Source organism: Microcebus murinus, chromosome 8 (assembly GCF_040939455.1).
Source record: "Microcebus murinus isolate Inina chromosome 8, M.murinus_Inina_mat1.0, whole genome shotgun sequence".
In the NCBI taxonomy this organism is placed as follows: domain Eukaryota; kingdom Metazoa; phylum Chordata; class Mammalia; order Primates; family Cheirogaleidae; genus Microcebus; species Microcebus murinus.
In genome coordinates, this window is record NC_134111.1 from 70,083,420 (window position 1) to 70,104,199 (window position 20,780).

The 20,780-nt window shown below is 37.7% G+C and overlaps 1 protein-coding gene across 1 annotated transcript in view; it reads right to left on the reverse strand.

The window, feature by feature from the left end:
- Positions 1-9,053, reverse strand: part of DNAH7 (dynein axonemal heavy chain 7) — a 255,045-nt gene extending 245,992 nt beyond the window's left edge. The window contains exons 1-3 of the mRNA XM_012776948.2: positions 8,976-9,053; positions 2,019-2,127; positions 808-949 (exon numbers count right to left, since the gene is read on the reverse strand). Coding sequence (XP_012632402.2) covers positions 808-949; positions 2,019-2,127; positions 8,976-9,053 — 329 coding nt within the window. The remainder of the gene's footprint in view (positions 1-807; positions 950-2,018; positions 2,128-8,975) is intronic.
- Between the last annotated feature and the right edge of the window lie 11,727 nt (positions 9,054-20,780).

A 20,780-nucleotide genomic window follows, 5' to 3' on the forward strand; every position in this document is an offset into this window, starting at 1 on the left:
AGCCAAGAAAGCAACCTAAGTGGACCACATTGGTAATATTCTAGTAGCTTCTAGCAAAAGAAAACTCAAAACCACTCTAGACAGGGTGCACACCCTCAGTCCAGCTACAGAGCATTCCCAAAACAGCCCTTTTGCCATTTGTAAGCACTCAGTACCCACTGTTCTCCATTCAAGATGACCACCCATTTAGTAAAGTACCACATGGGGCCAGTACAACAGGGTTATGTGGGTGAGTTACTTAACACAATGGGTCATGAAATTCTATTTGTTCCACAAATGGTATATGCCATGAGAGTCATAATGAAATGAATCTAGTATAAAGCTGTGTGGAAACAAGGCAAAGAAGAACTAGTAACTTACATCCGCCTTGCTCTCCATGACACATTCTAAAACTCAGCACAGGCAAATCCAGGCCCTGAGCACACAGCTGACCATTTCACCTCAATTTCCTTTCTACACAAGGAGACTAACACAGCAGATAAGTCACTTCATCACCTGAGCAGGTAAGATGGGGGGAAAAAAACTGTCCAAATCTTCCACCAGGCACCTTGGCTATACCCAGGACTCCCCAAAATTCTGCTTACTCGGCCAGCATCAAAGTATTAACATTGGTACCTTTACAAATCATCATATTTAAAAGCGGGGCGTACTTAATAAACTCCATCTCTTTCATTATTTGTACTCTGGCCTCACTCCAACAAGCCTTGAAGCATCCTTAGAGATGCAGAAAAGTGTTACATTCTTAGATAAAAAGGTCCTAGGGGCTCTAGCAAGCATAACACAGATGGGTTAGCTTATTGAACTTACATAATGACATTAACAAGAGTACTTCTAAAGTTTTCTCGTTCTTTATGTGGAGATTTGCTCTTTGATTTGGAAGTAGATGGTCCAGCATCATCAACTTGGTCCCATAATTTTCGTTTTTTTCCAACATGTTCCATGTATTCAGCTTGAAGTTAAAAAAAGTCACAAATAATTCATCTAAAAAGTAAGCTAAAACATCTAAGTGCTTAGAATAAAATGCTAAATCACCTTTCAAGAAAAAATATGTTCTCAATTAATTCTAAGTATAATTCATTTCTTTTTGCTATCAGGAAATTAAACTACTCTTGTTTTGTATCATCATAAATAGAAACATCTGAGTATTTCAAGAATATTCAATTGATTCATTTTATATTTTGATTAATATGCTAACAAAATTTTCAATTACTAATATATTTATATAGAACCCTTTTTAAAAATGAACAAGATTAAATTATAAAAAAATAACAAAACTATTTGAGAAAATTTAAATAACCATGTTTTAAAAAGTTAATATTAAATGTAATCAATCTGATAAACACTATATTTAATGAATCAAAATATAAAAACATTATCCTAGTATTCTGGGAGGCCAAGGCGGGTGGATTGCTCAAGGTCAGGAATTCGAAACCAGCCTGAGCAAGAACAAGACCCCATCTCTACTATAAATAGAAAGAAATTAACTGGCCAACTAATATATATAGAAAAAATTAGCTGGGCATGGTGGCACATGCCTGTAGTCCCAGCTATTCTGGAGGCTGAGGCAGTAGGATCGTTTGAGCCCAAGAGTTTCAGGTTGCTGTGAGCTAGGCTGACGCCACGGCACTCTAGCCCAGGCAACAAAGTGAAACTCTGTCTCCAAAAAAAAAAATTTTAAATATAAAAACATTAAAGGACTAATTTGGAAGTAATGCTTATACTTTATTAAAATTGCTTTTAGAAAAACTTTCTCAGTCTTTGATGAAGAGGTAAATTATAACTTCAATAAATCAAAGTTTTATTTTAAACATCTCAAATCCTATACTATTTACCATGGCCTAAAATAACTAAAAACTGGAACCAATTATTTTATGAGAAAAAACATTTGGGAAAATTTTTCTAATTGACATAAGTGTCATTTTGGTTTTATAATTCCATCACTCTATAAACTAAATGTTATATGGTGCTTTTCTCTAGAAATGTTCCTTAAATCTAACTTAGAATATTAAAGTGCTTACCATAGGACTGTTCATTTTTAACACTAAATTGTTCTGGAGTCTCATCATCCTTTTTTATATTCAAATTAAATGATGGAGCTGCCTGCTGCCACTGGGGCTTTGAACTCACCTAAAATAGGAAATTTAAATAGCATTAACAAATAATGCCAGAAAAAAACATTTTTCATGAAATGCATGAATATTTATAAACACAGACATATTCTCAAACAGATCAGGACATCTGGAAGGAAAACACTCAATAGTAGATCTTTTTCAAGCCTGTGAATGGCCATGGTGTGCACCATTTGGGGGATGTTATCAAAAGTCCTGCCACTGGTTTGGTGTGGGTGCCTGTACCTAAAATTGGGGTGTTCACTCCAAAAGTCTACTCATCCCCAGATACTGACAAGTGTCTTTAAGCCTTCTGTTTAAATGAGAGGTGCTCTCTGCTGGGCTCCAATGCTAATGAGTTCCCTCTGCATTTCAGCTCCAAAAGTCTTCCTGTTCTCATAGCTTTAAACTGCCCCAGATTGCTCTGGCAACCCACATATTTATTTCATCATTTAAGGCAGGGGTTACAAATGATTCTACATACACAATCTGGGCAGGTATCATAAAGAGGGAAAAAGCTAGTGATGATAGGTACCTGGCACTCAGATCCAGTGCTGGGAAACAATAGAGTGTGGTGGGGACTGTGGCAGACAAGAGAGCACCTACATCTTCTAAAAAGGCAATGACTAATTAGCTCAAGCCAACCGTTGTAATACCAGGACACAGACCTACTGTTTCTGGAGACTATGGTTCTTCAATAAACCCAGAGAAGTGGATTATAGTGTAAAATCTACATATTTTTTAACAGTGACAATTTAGTCTGTTTCTTCCTTTCAAATTCAAACCAGTTTGATAGGCCATGCCTGCACTGGCTTCTCCTTCTTCCTAGTTTTACTCTCCCCAATCCCTTACTCCTGTTTCCCAAATAAACTACCTGCACACAAGTCCTTGTTTCAGGTCCTTCTTGTAAAAAATAGGCTAAGAAAACTTATATCAGTGTTCTTCCATCCTTCCGCCTGCCCTTTCATTCTTCAACTCTCATCTTGCTCCATAAAAGATTTAAGACTCCTGGGAGTGCTCTGAGGGAGGTGTGCAGAAAGGGTGAAAATCAAGTCACTAGCTCACAAGAAGCTGAGAGCCATCAGTGCTGGGTCACCCTTGATTTCAACCACAGCAATCACCTCCACAAGCATGGTCTGTAATGAAACTCACTCTAGGTCTTAATTACTGCCGGAGAACTTTTATCCCAGTGCAAAACTTAATACTGTATTCAAATGAAAATAGTTTTTTTTAAATCCAATGGATTATATTTTTAAACATCTCTTGAAAATACAATTTCCCTTAAAACATATAAAACTCAAAGAATGCTAAAGAAAAATTGCAAGGTATAGCCAAATATGAACATAAAACCAAATTTAAATCAGCCAACAAAAGCACTTTAGATCATGATGTGATTCACTGACAGGAAAGGATTATTATTCATCTCAGCCACAGACACTCAATAAGTAAATTTAAATTATGTTCACATTTCTAAATCTGTATGCTAACAAGACAAAACAAACTAAGGGCAATTTTTCTTTTTTTCAGTTTTAAAATTTGTTAAATCTCAAAAGAGAAAATAAAATGTCTATTCCATTTCAGATCTTTGTCTTTTAAACTAGAAAATTTAAGATAAATATTGCAGGGAAAACATCCTATGGCTCAATTCTACAGACATGGTGTGATAATTTGGCACTATCAATAGAAGTATATTTTCAATTAAAATATGTATTTTGAAATGTTCAAGATAATTAATCTGAGAATGTTAATTCAAGTTTTCTGAGAAAAAAATGTCCTTCACTTCAAATTATCAAGAATTTTCTCTGTATAAAACAACAGACCAGGGGAATGGCTCATACCTATAATCCTAGCACCCTGGGAGGCCTGGGAAGGGAGGACTGCTTGAGCTCAGGAGTTCTAGACCAGCCTGAGCAAGAGCAAGACCCCATCTCTACTAAAAAATAGAAAAATCAGCCAGGCGTCATGATGTCCCAGCTACAGTCCCAGCTCGGGAGACTGAGGCAAGAGGATCGCTTGAGCCCAGGAATTTGAGATAGCAGTAAGCTATACTGATGCCACTCCATTCTACCTGGGGTGACACAGTGAGAATCTGTCTTAAAAAAATTTTTAAAAAGCAACACAAATTCAATTTTATATTAATATTAGGTCATAAATATGAAATGTCTGATTTTTGAATCAAAAGTTTATTTTATCTGGAACAAGAAGCAATACAATTAATCAAAGTATGTGCCCAAATTATTGACACAGTTTTTCTATCTTAACAGTAGCTTGCTTGACACTCTACAAAAAAGACACCTGCACTCGAATGTTTATAGCAGCACAATTCATAATTGCAAGGCTGTGGAAACAGCCCAAATGCCCATCAATCCAAGAATGGATTAATAAAATGTGGTATATGTATACCATGGAGTACTATTCAGCTCTAAGAAACAATGGTGATATAGCACATCTTATATTTTCCTGGTTAGAGCTGGAACCCATACTACTAAGTGAAGTATCCCAAGAATGGAAAAACAAGCACCAGATATATTCTCCAGCAAACTGGTATTAACTGAGTAGCACCTAAGTGGACACATAGGTGCTACAGTAATAGGGTATTGGGGAGGGGGGAGGGGGGCGGGTATATACAAACATAACGAGTGAGATGTGCACCATCTGGGGGATGGTCATGATGGAGACTCAGACTTTTGGGGGGAGGGGGGAATGGGCATTTATTGAAACCTTAAAATCTGTACCCCCATAATATGCCAAAAAATAAAAAAATAAAAAAAAAAAAAAAACAGTAGCTTGCTTATGCCAGCAGCGAGGAAGCCTGGAGAATAAGTGGCGATGAAATCATGAAAGGTGTTTTCCACAGTTTGTCAAGAATTGAATATTTTTCTTTGCAAGAAGTGGTCCAAAGCCTGGAAGAAGTGGTAGTCAGTTGGTGCAAGGTCTGGTGAATACGGTGGATGAGTATTCTCTTGACAGAGTTCCCAGGTCCAGCTTCTGTAGTTTGAGCAGAGTTTTTTTTATAACATGTGGTTTTGCCAGAGGATTGGTCTGTCTCTATTGGCCAATCTTGGCTGCTTAATCATAAGTATCCTAATCATTTCGTCCAACTGGTTGCAGTAGACATCCGCTGTAATCGATTAGCCAGGTTTCACAAAGCTGTAGTGGATAATACAGTGCTAGACCATCAGATACCATTAGTTTTTTTTGATGAATATTCAGTTTTGGACTGTGTTTCAGCACTTCATCTTTATCCATTATTGTGTTAAACCCTTGTGATTATCCACAGAAAGGCAAGCTTTGAGATGATTTCTCTTCTGATGCTCATTTAATTCATGTGAAACCCATCTATCCAGCTTCTTTACCTTTCCCATTTGTTTCAAATGGTCCAATATTGTTGGAACAGTAACATGAAACCTTGCTGCTAATTCACGCATAGGTTGAGAAGGATTCACTTCCATTATAGCTTTCAGCCCATCATTATCCACCTTGGTGTCAGGTTGCCCACATGGCTCATTTTCAAGATTAAAACACCAGAATGGAACTTCTCAAACCATCAATGTACTGTATGTTCATTAGCCACATCCTTCCCAAACACTTTGTTGATATTTTGAGCTGCACTGCTTCCATGATAGAACTTATATTCAAAAATAACCCATCCCAGGGATGCAGGGATGGTTCAACATACGTAAATCTATAAATGCAATTCACCAAATAAACAGAAGCAAAAACAAAGACCACATGATTCTTTCAATAGATGCAGAAAAAGCTTTTGACAAAATTCAACACCCTTTCATGATACGAACACTTAAGAAAATAGGCATAGAAGGGACATACCTAAACATGATACAAGCCATATATGACAGACCCATAGCCAACATCATACTGAATGGGGAAAAATTGAAAGCATTCCCACTTAGAACTGGAACCAGACAAGGCTGCCCACTATCTCCACTTCTGTTCAACATAGTGCTGGAAGTCTTGGCTACAGCAATCAGACAGGAAAATGGAATCAAAGGTATCCAAATAGGGGCAGAAGAGATCAAACTTTCACTCTTTGCTGATGATATGATATTGTATCTAGAAAACCCCAAAGATTCAACCAAGAAACTCCTGGAACTGATCAATGAATTTAGTAAAGTCTCAGGATACAAAATCAATACACAGAAATCAGAGGCATTCATATACGCCAACAACAATCTAATTGAGAACCAAATCAAAGACTCAATTCCCTTCACAATAGCAACAAAGAAATTAAAGTACCTAGGAATTTACTTAACCAAGGACGTAAAAGACCTCTACAGGGAGAACTATGAAACACTGAGGAAGGAAATAGCAGAGGATGTAAACAGATGGAAATCCATACCATGCTCGTGGATCGGCAGACTCAATATCATCAAAATGTCTATACTACCCAAACTGATCTACAGATTCAATGCAATACCTATTAAAATCCCATCAGCATTCTTCACAGATATAGAAAAAATAATTTTACGCTTCGTATGGAACCAAAGAAGACCCCGAATATCAAGAGCAATTCTAGGCAACAAAAACAAAATGGGAGGCATTAATATGCCAGATATCAAACTATACTACAAAGCTGTAGTAATTAAAACAATATGGTATTGGCACAAAAACAGGAATATTGACCAGTGGAACAGATGTGAGAATCCTGATATAAAACCATCCTCATATAGCCATCTAATCTTTGACAAAGCAGACAAAAACATACGCTGGGGAAAAGAATCCCTTTTCAATAAATGGTGCTGGGAAAACTGGATAGCCACCTGTAGAAGGCTAAAACAGGACCCACACCTTTCACCTCTCACAAAAACCAACTCACGCTAGATAACAGACTTAAACCTAAGATATGAAACTATTAGAACTCTAGAGGAAAAAGTTGGAAACACTCTCCTAGACATCGGCCTGGGCAAAGAGTTTATGAAGAAGTCCCCAAAGGCAATCACAGCAGCAACAAAAATAAATAAATGGGACATGATCAAACTACAAAGCTTCTGCACAGCCAAAGAAATAGTCATGAAAGTAAACAGACAACCTACAGAATGGGAGAAAATTTTTGCATTCTACGCATCCGATAAGGGACTGATAACTAGAATATACTTAGAACTCACGAAAATTAGGAAGAAAAAATCAAATAACCCCATTAAAAAGTGGGCAAAGGACTTGAACAGAAATTTTTCTAAAGAAAACAGAAGAATGGCCAACAAACATATGAAGAAATGCTCAACATCTCTAATCATCAGGAAAATGCAAATCAAAACCACAATGAGATATCACTTAACCCCAGTGAGAATGGCCTTTATCAAAAAATCTCCAAACAATAAATGCTGGCGTGGTTGCAGAGAGAGAGGAACACTCCTACACTGCTGGTGGGACTGCAAACTAGTTCAACCTCTGTAGAAAGCAATATGGAGATACCTTAAAGCGATACAAGTGATTCTACCATTTGATCTAGCAATCACATTGCTGGGCATCTACCCAAATGATCCAGTGACACTCTACAAAAAAGACACCTGCACTCGAATGTTTATAGCAGCACAATTCATAATTGCAAGGCTGTGGAAACAGCCCAAGTGCCCATCAATCCAAGAATGGATTAATAAAATGTGGTATATGTATACCATGGAGTACTATTCAGCTCTAAGAAACAATGGTGATATAGCACATCATATATTTTCCTGCTTAGAGCTGGAACCCATACTACTAAGTGAAGTATCCCAAGAATGGAAAAACAAGCACCAGATATATTCTCCAGCAAACTGGTATTAACTGAGTAGCACCTAAGTGGACACATAGGTGCTACAGTAATAGGGTATTGAGCAGGTGGGAGGGGGGAGGGGGGCGGGTATATACATACATAATGAGTGAGATGTGCACCATCTGGGGGATGGTCATGATGGAGACTCAGACTTTTGGGGGGAGGGGGGAAATGGGCATTTATTGAAACCTTAAAATCTGTACCCCCATAATATGCCAAAATAAAAAAAAAAAAAATAACACGAATTTTTGTGTTACCCATGGTTTCACAAAAGTTGCTCTAAAAAAATGTGAAAGATAATTATAAGCCAAAATGTGTGTTTAAAATAATAGGATGTACCTTCAAAATAATAATAATATTATTAAAACAGAGTGTCAAAGTGAAATGTCAGAGATATCAACTGTCAAACTTAGAACTGAACAAAATCAGACATTCCATACTTAATAACCTGCTAGTTTTCTCTGAGCTTTTAAAATATTTTTTAAAAAAATAATGCTTTAGATGAACTTTAAAGACTAAATGAAATAAGCCAGACACAAAAGGACGAATACTGTATGATTCTACTTATATAAGTTACCTAGAGTAGTCAAATACATAGAGACAAAAAGCAGAATAGTGTTTTGCCGGAGCTGAAGGAGGGATAAATAGGGAGTTACTCTCTAATGGATACAGAGCTTCAGTTTGGAAGATGAAAAGAGTTCTGGAGATGCACAGTAGTGAGGTTTGCACAACAATGTGAATATACTAAATGTCACTGAACTGTATATTTAAAAAATGTTAAAATGATAAATTTTATGTTATATATATTTTATCACAATTTTTGAAATAATATTTGCATTAAACCTCCTCTTAAATTTAACTTTCAGGAGTCACAAGAGTGTAAGCATTAAACTCTACATAATTCCCAGTCAGTCCCATTGCAGTAAAAAACTAACTTGTATAAGTACTCTATCAACTGAAAATGTTCGTTAATTGCCTCTTCCACAGGGCAATGATAATTTATAGTCAAAATAATAAAAAAGGATGCTAAGATCTCAGAAATCTTTTGTATCACAGCAAAAGGGCAAAAATTCAATAAGAATATATAGGTGAATTACCAAAGCCAACTGTGGCAAAACTCTTGCTGGTGCCTTGGATTTTTCTTTGCCGGCTGATTTATCCTGCATGAAAAACATGAATAAAACAAAACTGTTTACTCTGTTATTGCTAAAATTGATTCACTCAACCAAATTTTACAGAGTGTATACTATAAAGTAAAACACATATTATCCAAGATGTTCAAAGATATACTTTACTACTTTTAAAACTCTCAATGTTGGTCTTAGAGTTGTTTTCTTTAGAGCAAGAAAATAAAGAAAAATGCTACCCTACAATACTTATCAGAAAGGTTTAAAAAGTATACAAGGCTGGGTATGGGGGCTCACACCTGCAATCTCAGTACTTTGGGAGGCCAAGGCAGAAGGCCAGGAGTCTGAGGTTGTGTTGAATTATGATCATGCACTCTAGCCTGGGCGACAGAATGAAGCACTGTTGTCTCAAAAAAAAAAAAAAAAGTATTCAAAGCCTTTTATTCATCACATCTTCTGAGAATTTATCTGAACCTGTTTAGTGTCCAGGACATACTCAACTTTACCTTTCCTCTCTTATCACTAAAATATTTTTGTCCTTATTGACAGACCAGAATAGTCTACTTTCTAAGGTGAAAATATATTCAGGTTGATGCATCCTCAAGTTGCCATAAGTAACATTTGTATTTTCTAGCAGTAACTTTAGAAAACTACTGCTATCTCCTTTGCAGTGGAGAATAATTCCACGGTAGGAGTTTCATCTAGGTAAGAGGAAAAAAACACTGTTGAGAATGACACTTTGATCTCTAAAGTAGGTAGTATAAGCTGTGCTTTTTGCCAGTTGTGTTTTGCCTCTCAGCTCCAAATATGCCCTTTCATTCTCCTTTGGGATATCTGACAGCACCCTAAAATATTTTTCCTTTGACAACGGGCATAATATTATCAAGGTTTTAAGGGGACCCTGTAAGACGAAGGGGTGTTCTTCCTGGTTCCAGCGGTTTTTATCATTGATCCTATAACATGGCTGCCAGCAGTCAGCATCCTTGTGCATGGGCACTTTTCCGACCTGTGCTGTGTGGCTAACACAGAGGCAGACACCCTCCAGGAAGTGTCACTGGCATCCTTGTAGGTAGTGTGTCAAATTCAAAATGGGTCACTTGTGTCAAACCCTGACAAAATGGAGCCAGGAAAGGACATAGAGAGAGTGCTCTCATGCACAATTTGCCTGATAACAGAAACTACCACAAAGTCAGGTAGCCACACAAGGACTGCTAGTGACTTAGACAAGGACACCTGCCTTCCATACTGTCTCAAAAACCCAAACCAAAATGCAAGGGCCTAACCACAACTCCAAGATCATAAATCCTACCTAGCAACTACTGACACTCACCAATCAGAACTCTCCAGCTCTTCTAAGACACTGCCAGTGCCAGTGAACTTTCAAAACAATTTGTATAACTTTCTCTTTCCCTAATAAGGCCCTAACCTATTCTTTTGTTCTCTAGACACACTGCAGGCCACTCTGGTCTGTATGTATGCCCTGGATTGTAACCTTCCTTCTTGTACATTATTCCCAAATAAAACCTTTTTACATGGAGATTTGTCTTTCTATAATTTTATTTCAAGTTCCACTTACACCACAGAGAGAGACTTCCTTTCAAACTTTAGCATCCCAGCAGGTGGTTTTTTCCCTCCCAGCCCCAGCGTAGAGCACTTCAGCAAATGTCTTTGCCATCCAGTGGACCACAGCCACACCATCTCCCATGAGGTCTGCATCTAAGCTTTGAGGAAGGAATGGGCCTTCCAAGTTTGTTCCTTGAGCACTCTCCCTTAGACCTAGAGGGGTGGCTATTCCTTACATAGGCTATTCTTCTGCTCTTTACAGCTATGCTGTCCAAAACAGTATCTACTAGCCCCCTGTAGCTACTGAGCACTTGGCATCTGGCTCCCCTGAAGAAAGACATTTTTAAGTATAAAATATGTACTAGATTTTGATGGGGTGTCTCTGATATTTGGGCATCTGTTTCGTCAGCTAGTGTTAATTGCCCTGACTAGCAGAGCCACCAATATACTCCTCAATATCTCCCTATTAAAATCCAGTCCTTTCTTTAAGACTAGCATCAAAATCTAGATTTTATTTCTTACCTCCAATTGCAGGTGATCTCTGAATGTGTATAGCACTCCTTATTGTTTAAATTCTTTCTGGGATATAATGTGTGTGTGTTCCTACCTATCTTACTTTTATACACCCTCACCTCACCTCCATCTACTAAATCAGTCTTTAGAGCTGGGTAAACTGACTTTAAAAGTCATTTTATCTTTATATTATAAAATTACAAAATGGTTAACCATAAATGAAAAAGCATAACCAGAAAAAAAGGAAATGGGGGATGGCGGGAAGTATAATAAGCTTCCAACAATACTTCCCGAAGTGCAGACACCAGATTAGGGAAATGTTTCATACACATACAATGTTATACCCCAAATGGCTCTATTTCTACAATTCCCAGTGGACCACACAATGGGAAGGGGAACACGAGCACAACATTTTCAAGCTAATGAGTGAAATGGGTGTTCTCAGAATTGAAGGCTTCCCTTTCAGGTGAATGAAGGTGTGACAACGGCCTGATAAGAGTGATGTTATAAATAATAGACAGGAAAGGCTCTGGGATGTCTGGTCCAAGTGCCTTGGAATTTTCATACCAGGGTACAGAGGCAATTCGAACATGGTCTAATTATACTGGAGCCACTACAAATGTCAAAACACTCTGCTTAACCCTAGCCTCCTACACAGCTTTCCTTTCATTCTTTACCTCTCATCTTACACCATAAAGGATTTAAGACCTGTGGGAGTGCTCTGAGTGAGGTGTGCATAAAGTGAGAAATCAGGTCATCAGCTCCACAGAGGCTGGGAGCCACCAGTGCTGGGTCACCACTAGAAGCATGAAGATCTCTCATGAAAATCACTCTGGGTCTTAATTACTGCCAGGGAACTTTTATACAGGTGTAAACTTTAATATTCAAATAAAATTTTTTAAATCTATGGATTATTTTTATAAATACCTCTTACAATATGATTTCTCTTAAAAGACATAAAACTCAAAGGATACAGTAGAAAAATGCAAGATAAAATCAAATATGAGCACAATGTAAGGTTTTAAATCAGCCAACAAAAGCATTTTAGACAATTAATTATATGCTTTGCTGACTAGAAAGGATTATTTATCTCAGCCACTGAATATTAATTCAATAAGTAAATTTAAATTTAACATATTGGAAAAACTAATATTTTTTCAGTTTTAAAATTTGTTAAATTTTTGGGAGGCTGAGGCGGGTGGATCGCTCAAGGTCAGGAGTTCGAAACCAGCCTGAGCAAGAGTAAGACCCCATTTCTACTAAAAATAGAAAGAAAATAATTGGCCAACTAAAAATATACAGAAAAAAATTAGCCAGGCATAGTGGCACATGCCTGTAGCCCCAGCTTCTCAGAAGGCTGAGGCAGAAGGATTGCTTGAGCCCAGGAGTTTGAGATTGCTATGAGCTAGGCTGATGCCATGGCACTCTAGCCAGGGCAACAGAGTGAGATTCTGTCTCAAAAAAAAAAGAAAATTGTTAAATTTTAAAGAGAAAATGTCTAATTCACTTTTTTTACTTATAAACTAAAAAACTTTAGATATCTGTAGAGCTAAAAGACATGTTATGATTTTATTTTGTAGAACTTGTGATAATCTTGCTATTGTCAATGCAAATAGGTTCACAATTAAATCACATACTTTGAAATGTCCAAGATCCTTCACTTAAAATTTTCATTCAAGTTTTTTTAAACTTAAAGAATTTTTCATTTCAAAATATTAGGAATCATTTCTGCATGAAGCAATCCAAATTTCATTATACAGTTCATTCTGAGCTTTTAAAATGTTTCAAAACAAATAATGTTTACATTGAAATGCCACTTAAACTCAACTTCTATGAGTTACACCAACATAATAACAGACAGGAAACCTTACTACAATAAAAATCTAACTTGTACTCAAATATTATGTACATACTAGGAATTAGGACTTACAGTTACTTTATCAAGATAGTTATTTTTCCTGAGACATGTACCTCATAGAATTTCTCCATCAGAAAAGAATCAAATTGAGCATTAAATTTAAAATCAGAAATTCAATAACTTATTTTCAACTTTGAAAAGCCAATAAATAACATTATTTTAAAGCAAAAAAGTATAATGGTATAATGGTAAATTACCGTAGACAGCTGTGGTAGAAATCTCACTGGTGTCTTAGATTTTTCTTTGCTGGTTGATTTATCCTGCATGAAAAACAAGAAAAAACAAAACTGTTTACTCCATTAGTGTTAAAATTTACTGGCTCAATCAAATTTTGCCATGTTTACTACAAAGTACGTATCATCCAAAATATTTTAAAACATACTCTACAGATGATATGATGTTGTATATAGAAAAATCTTAAGTAATTCACAAAAAAATTATTAGAATAATGAATGAGTTCAGCAAGGTTACATGATACAAGATTAATACACAAAAATCAGTTGTATTTCTAGGCACTAACAATAAACAATACAGAATTAAAATTAAGAGACAAGTCCATTAACAATAGCATCAAATGGAATAAACCACTTAAGAATAAATTTAACAAAAGTAATAAAAGACCTATACAAAGAAAACTATAAAACATCATTGAAAGTAGTTAAAAATCTTAATAAATGAAAAGACAATTCATGTTCATGGATTGGAAGACTACTATTATTAAGATGCAATGCTCCCCCAAATAATCTACAGATTTGACACAATCCCTTTCAAAATCCCAGTTACCTTTTTGTAGAATTTAACAAGTTGATCATAAAATTCACATGAGACCCAGAAAAGCCAAAGTTGAAAAAAAGAACAATTTGGCAGACTCTCACTTTCAGATTTCATAATTGACTACAAACCTACAGTAATAAAGACTGCATGGTACTAGCATGAGGATAAACATACAGATCAAAGGAATAGAATTAGGAGTTCAGAAATAAATCCATACATTTATGGGCAATTGATTCTTGACAAGAGTGCCAAGATAATTCACTTGGGAATTGGTCATATCTTCTGAGTATCTGTCCAAATCTAATTAGTGTCCAAAGGTTACTTGGCCCCACTTCCCTTCTCCATGACTAAAACTTCATTTTTTATATAAATGATGTCACACCATTTGATCCTTCTCAAAACTGCTCTTTTTTAATATTATGTTTTTGAAATTTATCACTATTGATATACTTTCTCACTGAGTTTTACAGATGTATAGTACTATACTTTATCAATATAATGCAATGTATCCATTCCATTCTCTTGTCAATGAATATTTAGCTTATTTCCAATGTTTCTCTATTACAAAAGATGTCTCAATGAATGTCTTTGGGCATTTTTTAGTGTACATGCACATAATTCTTAGTCATGTAACTCAAACACACAGACGTATATATAATATACATATATAACATATATACGTGCATCTGCTTTTATCCCTTTATTTTGTTCCACTGGATTATCTATTTGTAAAAAATTTGAATCACATTGTCTAAATTATATGATTCATAATAGGTCTTGAAATCTACAGGGAAATTCCCTCTACCTTACTGTTTTTAAAATTTATGATAAACAATCTTGACCTTATTTCTACCATGTGAATTTTAGGATCCACATTGCATGAAACTTTTTGGGACTCTGCCAGAAATACATTGACCTTCTAGAATAATTTTGAGGATATTGACATCATTATGATATTGACTCTTCTATTTTATGAATACACTATACTTCTTTATTTAGATTCTGGCAACCATTTTGTAATATTCTTCATAAAGGTGTTGTATGGCTTTTCTCAGACTTATTCTTAGGTATAAAGATTTTAAATGGAAAATTCATCATAGGCTCTCAAAAACTTACTGAAAAACTTCTAACTAATTTATAAACAGGCAATAGTCTATAAGGGTTGCGTCTATTTATAATGTCTGAGAGTTGGATGTGGTAGCACACACCTGTAATCCCAACTACTGGGGAGGCTGAGGAAGAAGGATCGATTGAGCCAAGGAGTTCAAGATCAGCTTGGGCAACATAGTGAAACCCTATCTCAAAGAACAACAACAATAATAATAAATGTCTGTGATGGTTATGCTCTGTTGCCTCAGATCAGATCTTCACCCTTTTCTTCCTGCTCTGTGTCTGAGAGATTGAATTCTATACATGGGCATCATCTGGGTCCTCAGCTCTGTGGCTTCTCATGAGGATTAACCAAGGAGAAGCACCAGTAGGAAATTGAAGAGCAAGAGGAAACTACTTTTTCTAACTTTTTCTAACTATTTTAGGATATTTATTTCCTAGTACTCCTTGTTCCCTGTAGTTCTTATAGCGGCTGAATTCTTCCAGAGCTCAGCTCCTATCAGGAAGTTACCATTCCAAGCCTCTAGCACTCACCATGTTCTGAGAATAATGTCTAGTTTCATTGACTCATCAGGCCTAGGAATGACAATGGCATCCTACTGTCCTACTGCTATTAATCCTTGAGTGTCTCATCATCTCTCATGGTTCCCTTAACCCTGCCCACACTTCTGCAAAAGGTCTCTTTATAGATTTTCTTTAATTAAATTCGTTTGAGCATGCCATTTGTTTTCTACTGGGATCCTGGCTAATATAATTTTACATTACAAATTAAAATTACTCAAGAGTCTTGGTCTTCCTTAAATAGTCTGGCTTTGCGGTTAGTTCTTTGATGATTTTTATCTACTTGCCTATTGGAAGAGATGTTGTAAACCTCGTATAACCCAAGTGTTAACTATTCTGATCAAATGATCAAATGCTTTATAAATATATCTGGTTAAATCAACAATAATCTTACAGTGCTGTCTGGTTAAATCAGCAATAACCGTTCAAAATTTAATAGTGTTGATTTAAATATAGTTATCACATGTTTGAGTCATGGTTGTTAAAGTTATCATCATGCTGTTGGCCCCACATCTAACTCTTTTCACACTTACCCCTTTATAACCAATGATATTTTTAAAATATGATGAAGGAAATCAAGGAAAGAGTATCGTATCATATAAACACACAATTACTTGATTCCATAACTAGGAAAAGTATTGGGATAGAGAAAGCCTGACAGCTTTTTCCTCTTCTCTGCCCATAGTCTGTGGTGAACCTATGGGGAGCTTCCTGGTTTTTGGATATTTGTATCTTTAAACCTCTGAAAGTTCTTCAACTGAAACTCAAAATGCCTTATTTTAAGGTTTAACTAATTTTTTAAATGAAACGAGCAACTGCTAAAGATTTATATCTCTTTTAAATACCTAACTTAAGAGAAAAACCCAGACTGCTATTCCTAAAAAATGCCATGTCACTCTCAACCTTTCACTAACAAGATGAATATGTTAAAATCTCCTTCAGCAAATATAATTTTACCACCTGCTCACTTACTCAAACTGAATGAATATATATACGTAAATGTCACATAAAAACAGCATTTCCACAAGTTTAATCCATACTGTTTTAGGTTAATATATAAAACCCTTTCTTCCTTTCAAAAGGAAACTACACTCTCATTAGCATAAATTAAAGCTTGAAGTTTTAAAATTACAAATCAACCACAACAGTGAAAGAGGGCCCTCTGCTGTTTAAAAACAGTATGTAGAAAATGGAAATAATCCTAGATGGGCCAATGCCCATTTTTTCAAGATCCCACTGCCTCTTCAACAAAACACAACCTTTCTGGAAGGTGAGGGAGCCATCAGGGTGGTCATTTCCCAACATCACTTTTATAAATATGAAGCAAAACTTAAAAATTAACTGCCAGTGAGTTCTTAGTGGATACTTTTTAGTTGTAGATGGGTTAAGTTAGGGAATTGTGAAATAATAGTTATTCAGAAATACCACTATAATGTGATAAAGGTGTCTTTTAAATTTCAACAACATAAGATATGTTCAAGATCAGGCCAAAGATTAATTTGGGCATGAAGCAAAGAAGCAGCTCAATATATTGATGGCAATGATAATAAAGGTTATCTCTTTAAAAAAGAATATTACATAGAAAAAAATTACTAGTGAGGCCTATTAATCAGTTGCTCAGTTTTTTAGTACTTGTACCTGAATTCTTTCTATTTTTTGCTTGCTCATTTATTCTTCTACTACTAATTACTAATTATATTTTGGTATATGAATCAAAGTGTCTGTTTCTTAGTTTCTCAATTTATTATACTTATTTCAATAAAAATGCTGAAACCAAACTTTCTTGACATTTTAGGTACTAATTACTTATTTGATTAATTAACGAATTAGGGTCTTGACATGTTCTGCTAGTTATCTACAACCCAATGGATAGGGGAACTAAATCACCTTTTAGCATCGTTTCCACAATAAATTCCAACACTACTAAAAAAAAGCATTATGAAGCAATGAACAAAAAAGAATTATGTTAGTTTAATATCAAAAAAGAAGCTAAGTGAAATTTGCAGCATTAAAAACAACTGTTTTTCATCCAGGCGGTTTATAGGGTCCTTTTCATTTATTCATCACTACGGAGAAAGCTACAGTTGTTTTCTAGCTAGCCAGAATAATGTCCACGCTTAATACCCTCCCAATCCATGTGACATTAAGAAGACTGACCAAAGTTCCGCATTTTTTTCAGTTACAACAGCTCTTAATTAAGTTCAATAAAGAAAAAGTTCTAAAAGAAAGAAAAAGTAGCTGTTGCAACATGCACCTTTCATTATATGCCATGAGGATATTTTCTTTAGAAGTGCCCTTTGTCACTCACAAAACCATTCCTAGTACAGTACATCATAGCTATGGTATGGAATAATATTTTATCTCACTTGAACTTCACAACCACCTTAGAGAAGAAAAAAAGTTGTTCTGATTTTCTCCCTCTGCAACACAGGGGGAGAATGAAGGCTTTGCAAGACTTTAGAGACTCGCCCAAAGTCACAAGGCTAGGAAGTGGCCCGGACGGCGGTCCTAGAGCCCAAACCCACTGCAGCTCCGGGTGGAGCCTCCTCTCGGCCCGACGCACCCACCACTAGCGAGCAGGGCCACGCTGGGGCTGTCGTGTCCACTGCGGGCGCACGGCCGGGCTGACGGGCTTGGCTGTCGTGAAGGCACTAAGGGCGAACCATCAGGAAGGAAACTGATAAGGGGATTCACGGAAAGCGCTCAACAACAGCCCAGGTCGCCGGTGGGGTGAAGGAAGCCGTACACCGCGGGGTCAGAGCTGAGGAGTCCGGGAGGCGGGGGCTTCGACTACTCCGGAGAGCCCAGGGAAGCGTGGCCGCGGCGGCGGCGGGTCGGGTGAGGGGCCGCCCTCTCACCTGCTCGCTGCTCATGGCTGCGGGAACGTGCTGGCCGCACCGAGCGGCTCGGCTCCTGGATTGCTCGTGCCCGCGCACCCGGGAGCCCCTCGGGCGAGAGACGGCGGAGAGGTCTCCGCTCCCTCCGCGCCGGCCGACTAGCGTCCCGGCAGCACCGGTTGCTAAGCAACAGGCCGACGCAGCTGCATTTCCGGCCAGCTGCTGCTCGGAGTAATGGGCCCGGGAGGGGCGCGCGTTCGCGCCCGGGCGCCTTTCCCGCCGCTGGGTGGCGCCTCAGCAGCGGCGTGGCGGGGGCGCCAGGCGTGCGTTGAGCTACTAAGGGCGGTGGGCGGTTCTCTTCCATTCCCTTTGATCGCTGAAGTAGCTCGAACTGAGGTGAGTGCTTGGGAACTCTGCCTTAAACCCTCATTTAGCTCTGTCTGTATCTAAAAGGTCTCAGAGAACTACTGGAGTGAAGCGATGGCAAATTTCAATGCCTGTGTGAGTGAGTGGGATAACGTGAACAAGGCGTGCAAAGTCCAGATCCGGTAAACACCTTTCTTTCATTATTCATGAGCTTCCAACACCCCTTCTTCTACTGACTCTTCCCACACATTAGAAAGCTTTCTAAGCTATCGCGTGGAAGAAGAACAAAAAAAGAACCTTCAAAAAGTCATTAAAACAGACATTATTGGATGGTTTATTCCAGGAAGCTTGTTGTGCTAAGCGCTGGATGTACAAACCTGAGCAAAACACACAATCCCTTCAGCACAGGTTCGTGGTATGTTCAAGCAAGCACTTATAGTGTGGTGGAGACCCTGCTGGGAATGGAAGTCATCCTGGAGAACAGAAAGCACCAACTATCTCATGGTAGCCAGAGATGACAGGGAACTCAGAATATAGAATCAAGGAAACCAAGAAAAACAATATTTCAAGAAGGAGAATATGGTTAATAGTGTCAAAAGCTTCTGAAGGTAAATGAGAATTTAAAAGTATCCATTGGCTAGAACAACAAGGAAGTCATGGGTGAACATGGCAAAGGAGTTTCAGTACAGTGCAGCTGGAGGATGTGGCTTAAGATACCAGAGGCCCAAGAGTGAAAGGAGGGAGACAGCTGGTATAGACAATCTTCAAAAAGTTTTGAGTTGCAAACAAGAGAGAGAGACAGGGGACTGAGCGGATCCATGGAGACAGGGGTGGTATTTCTTTTTCAAACAGGAGAGTTGTGTTTGTGTTCAAATGCAAATAGAAAGGGAAAAGATGAAGATAAAGAAAAAAGTAAAAGGAAATAGGATTAATTCCAGATGGAGAGACACTTTGTGAAAAGAAGGAGAAAGGACGACTGGGGATTGTGGTGTTCAGAAGCTTGCTGGTGTGTAGACGGGGGCATTCCCCCAAAGCGGGTTTCATTTTCTCTGTGATGTAGAAAGCAAAATCATCTGCTAAGAACAAGAGGAATGGGAAGAGGCAGGGGATGGTCAGAAATTTGAGGACAAGGAAGAAGTTTTGAAATAACTACCTGTCAGAAAAGGAGAGAGAACAGAAGTGATCAAAGAAATAGAGGAAAGACCCAGTTGAAGTTGAAGCCTCCGAACTAGTGGTGGCAACAAGCCACGTAGTTCTGCGATGCTCTCCAAATATCTCAACAGGCCAGGCTTAGGTTCAGAGAGGACAAACACATGGCACATTTCCCAAGCTGGCATGACACGAAAACAGAGCAAGAGAATGGAGAATCTGATAAGAGTAAAGTTGAAATTTAAAAAATCACAGAACCTAAAATAATCAAGAGAAGAAGAAAGGGCTGTTTAATGGGAATACAACAATGTTAAATGGGATGGGTGGCGAGGTCCCAGCAAGGGTGATATAGTGGGAGAAACTGACTCTTAAAGCAAAAAGGATATGAGTGAGGATATTGATGCTGTGATCTCCAAAGTGAAGCAATTCTAGGTGTTGAGAACATCCCCAATTCCCCAATGTGGCCATGGAAATGGGTGACTGCAGTGAAGGACTTTGCCATGGAGGGTCAAGGAACTAAGTAACTAAGGCCATGACGGCTGTTCCCATGGATGCTGAAGTAGCAGAGTGGAAACGAAAACTGTTAGCTAAATTCTTTCTTCAAGGAATGAAGCAAGAGGCAAGGAGAGAAGATGCTATAAGCCTAAAGTTAGTAAGACTTTTCACTAGAAAACCAAGAATAAATGTTGCAGTCCCCATCTCCCAGAACTAGTCCCAGCAGTTCTGAACTATTTAGAAGGAATTTAAGAGTCTTGGAAGAAGTCCAAGCCCAACTGGATTGCTTCATGGCAGGTCATAACCCACATGAGCAGGCCAGCAAGAGATAGATGGACTCACAGCAACAGCACTAGATAAAGATGAGCCTGAAAAGTCAGCCGTCCACCTTCCACTCTTCCCCATCTACCAACTTTCCCTCTCAATCCTCTGCTCTCTCACTGACCATTCACCCCAATTGCAAAGGCCGTAATTGAAATATACAAACAT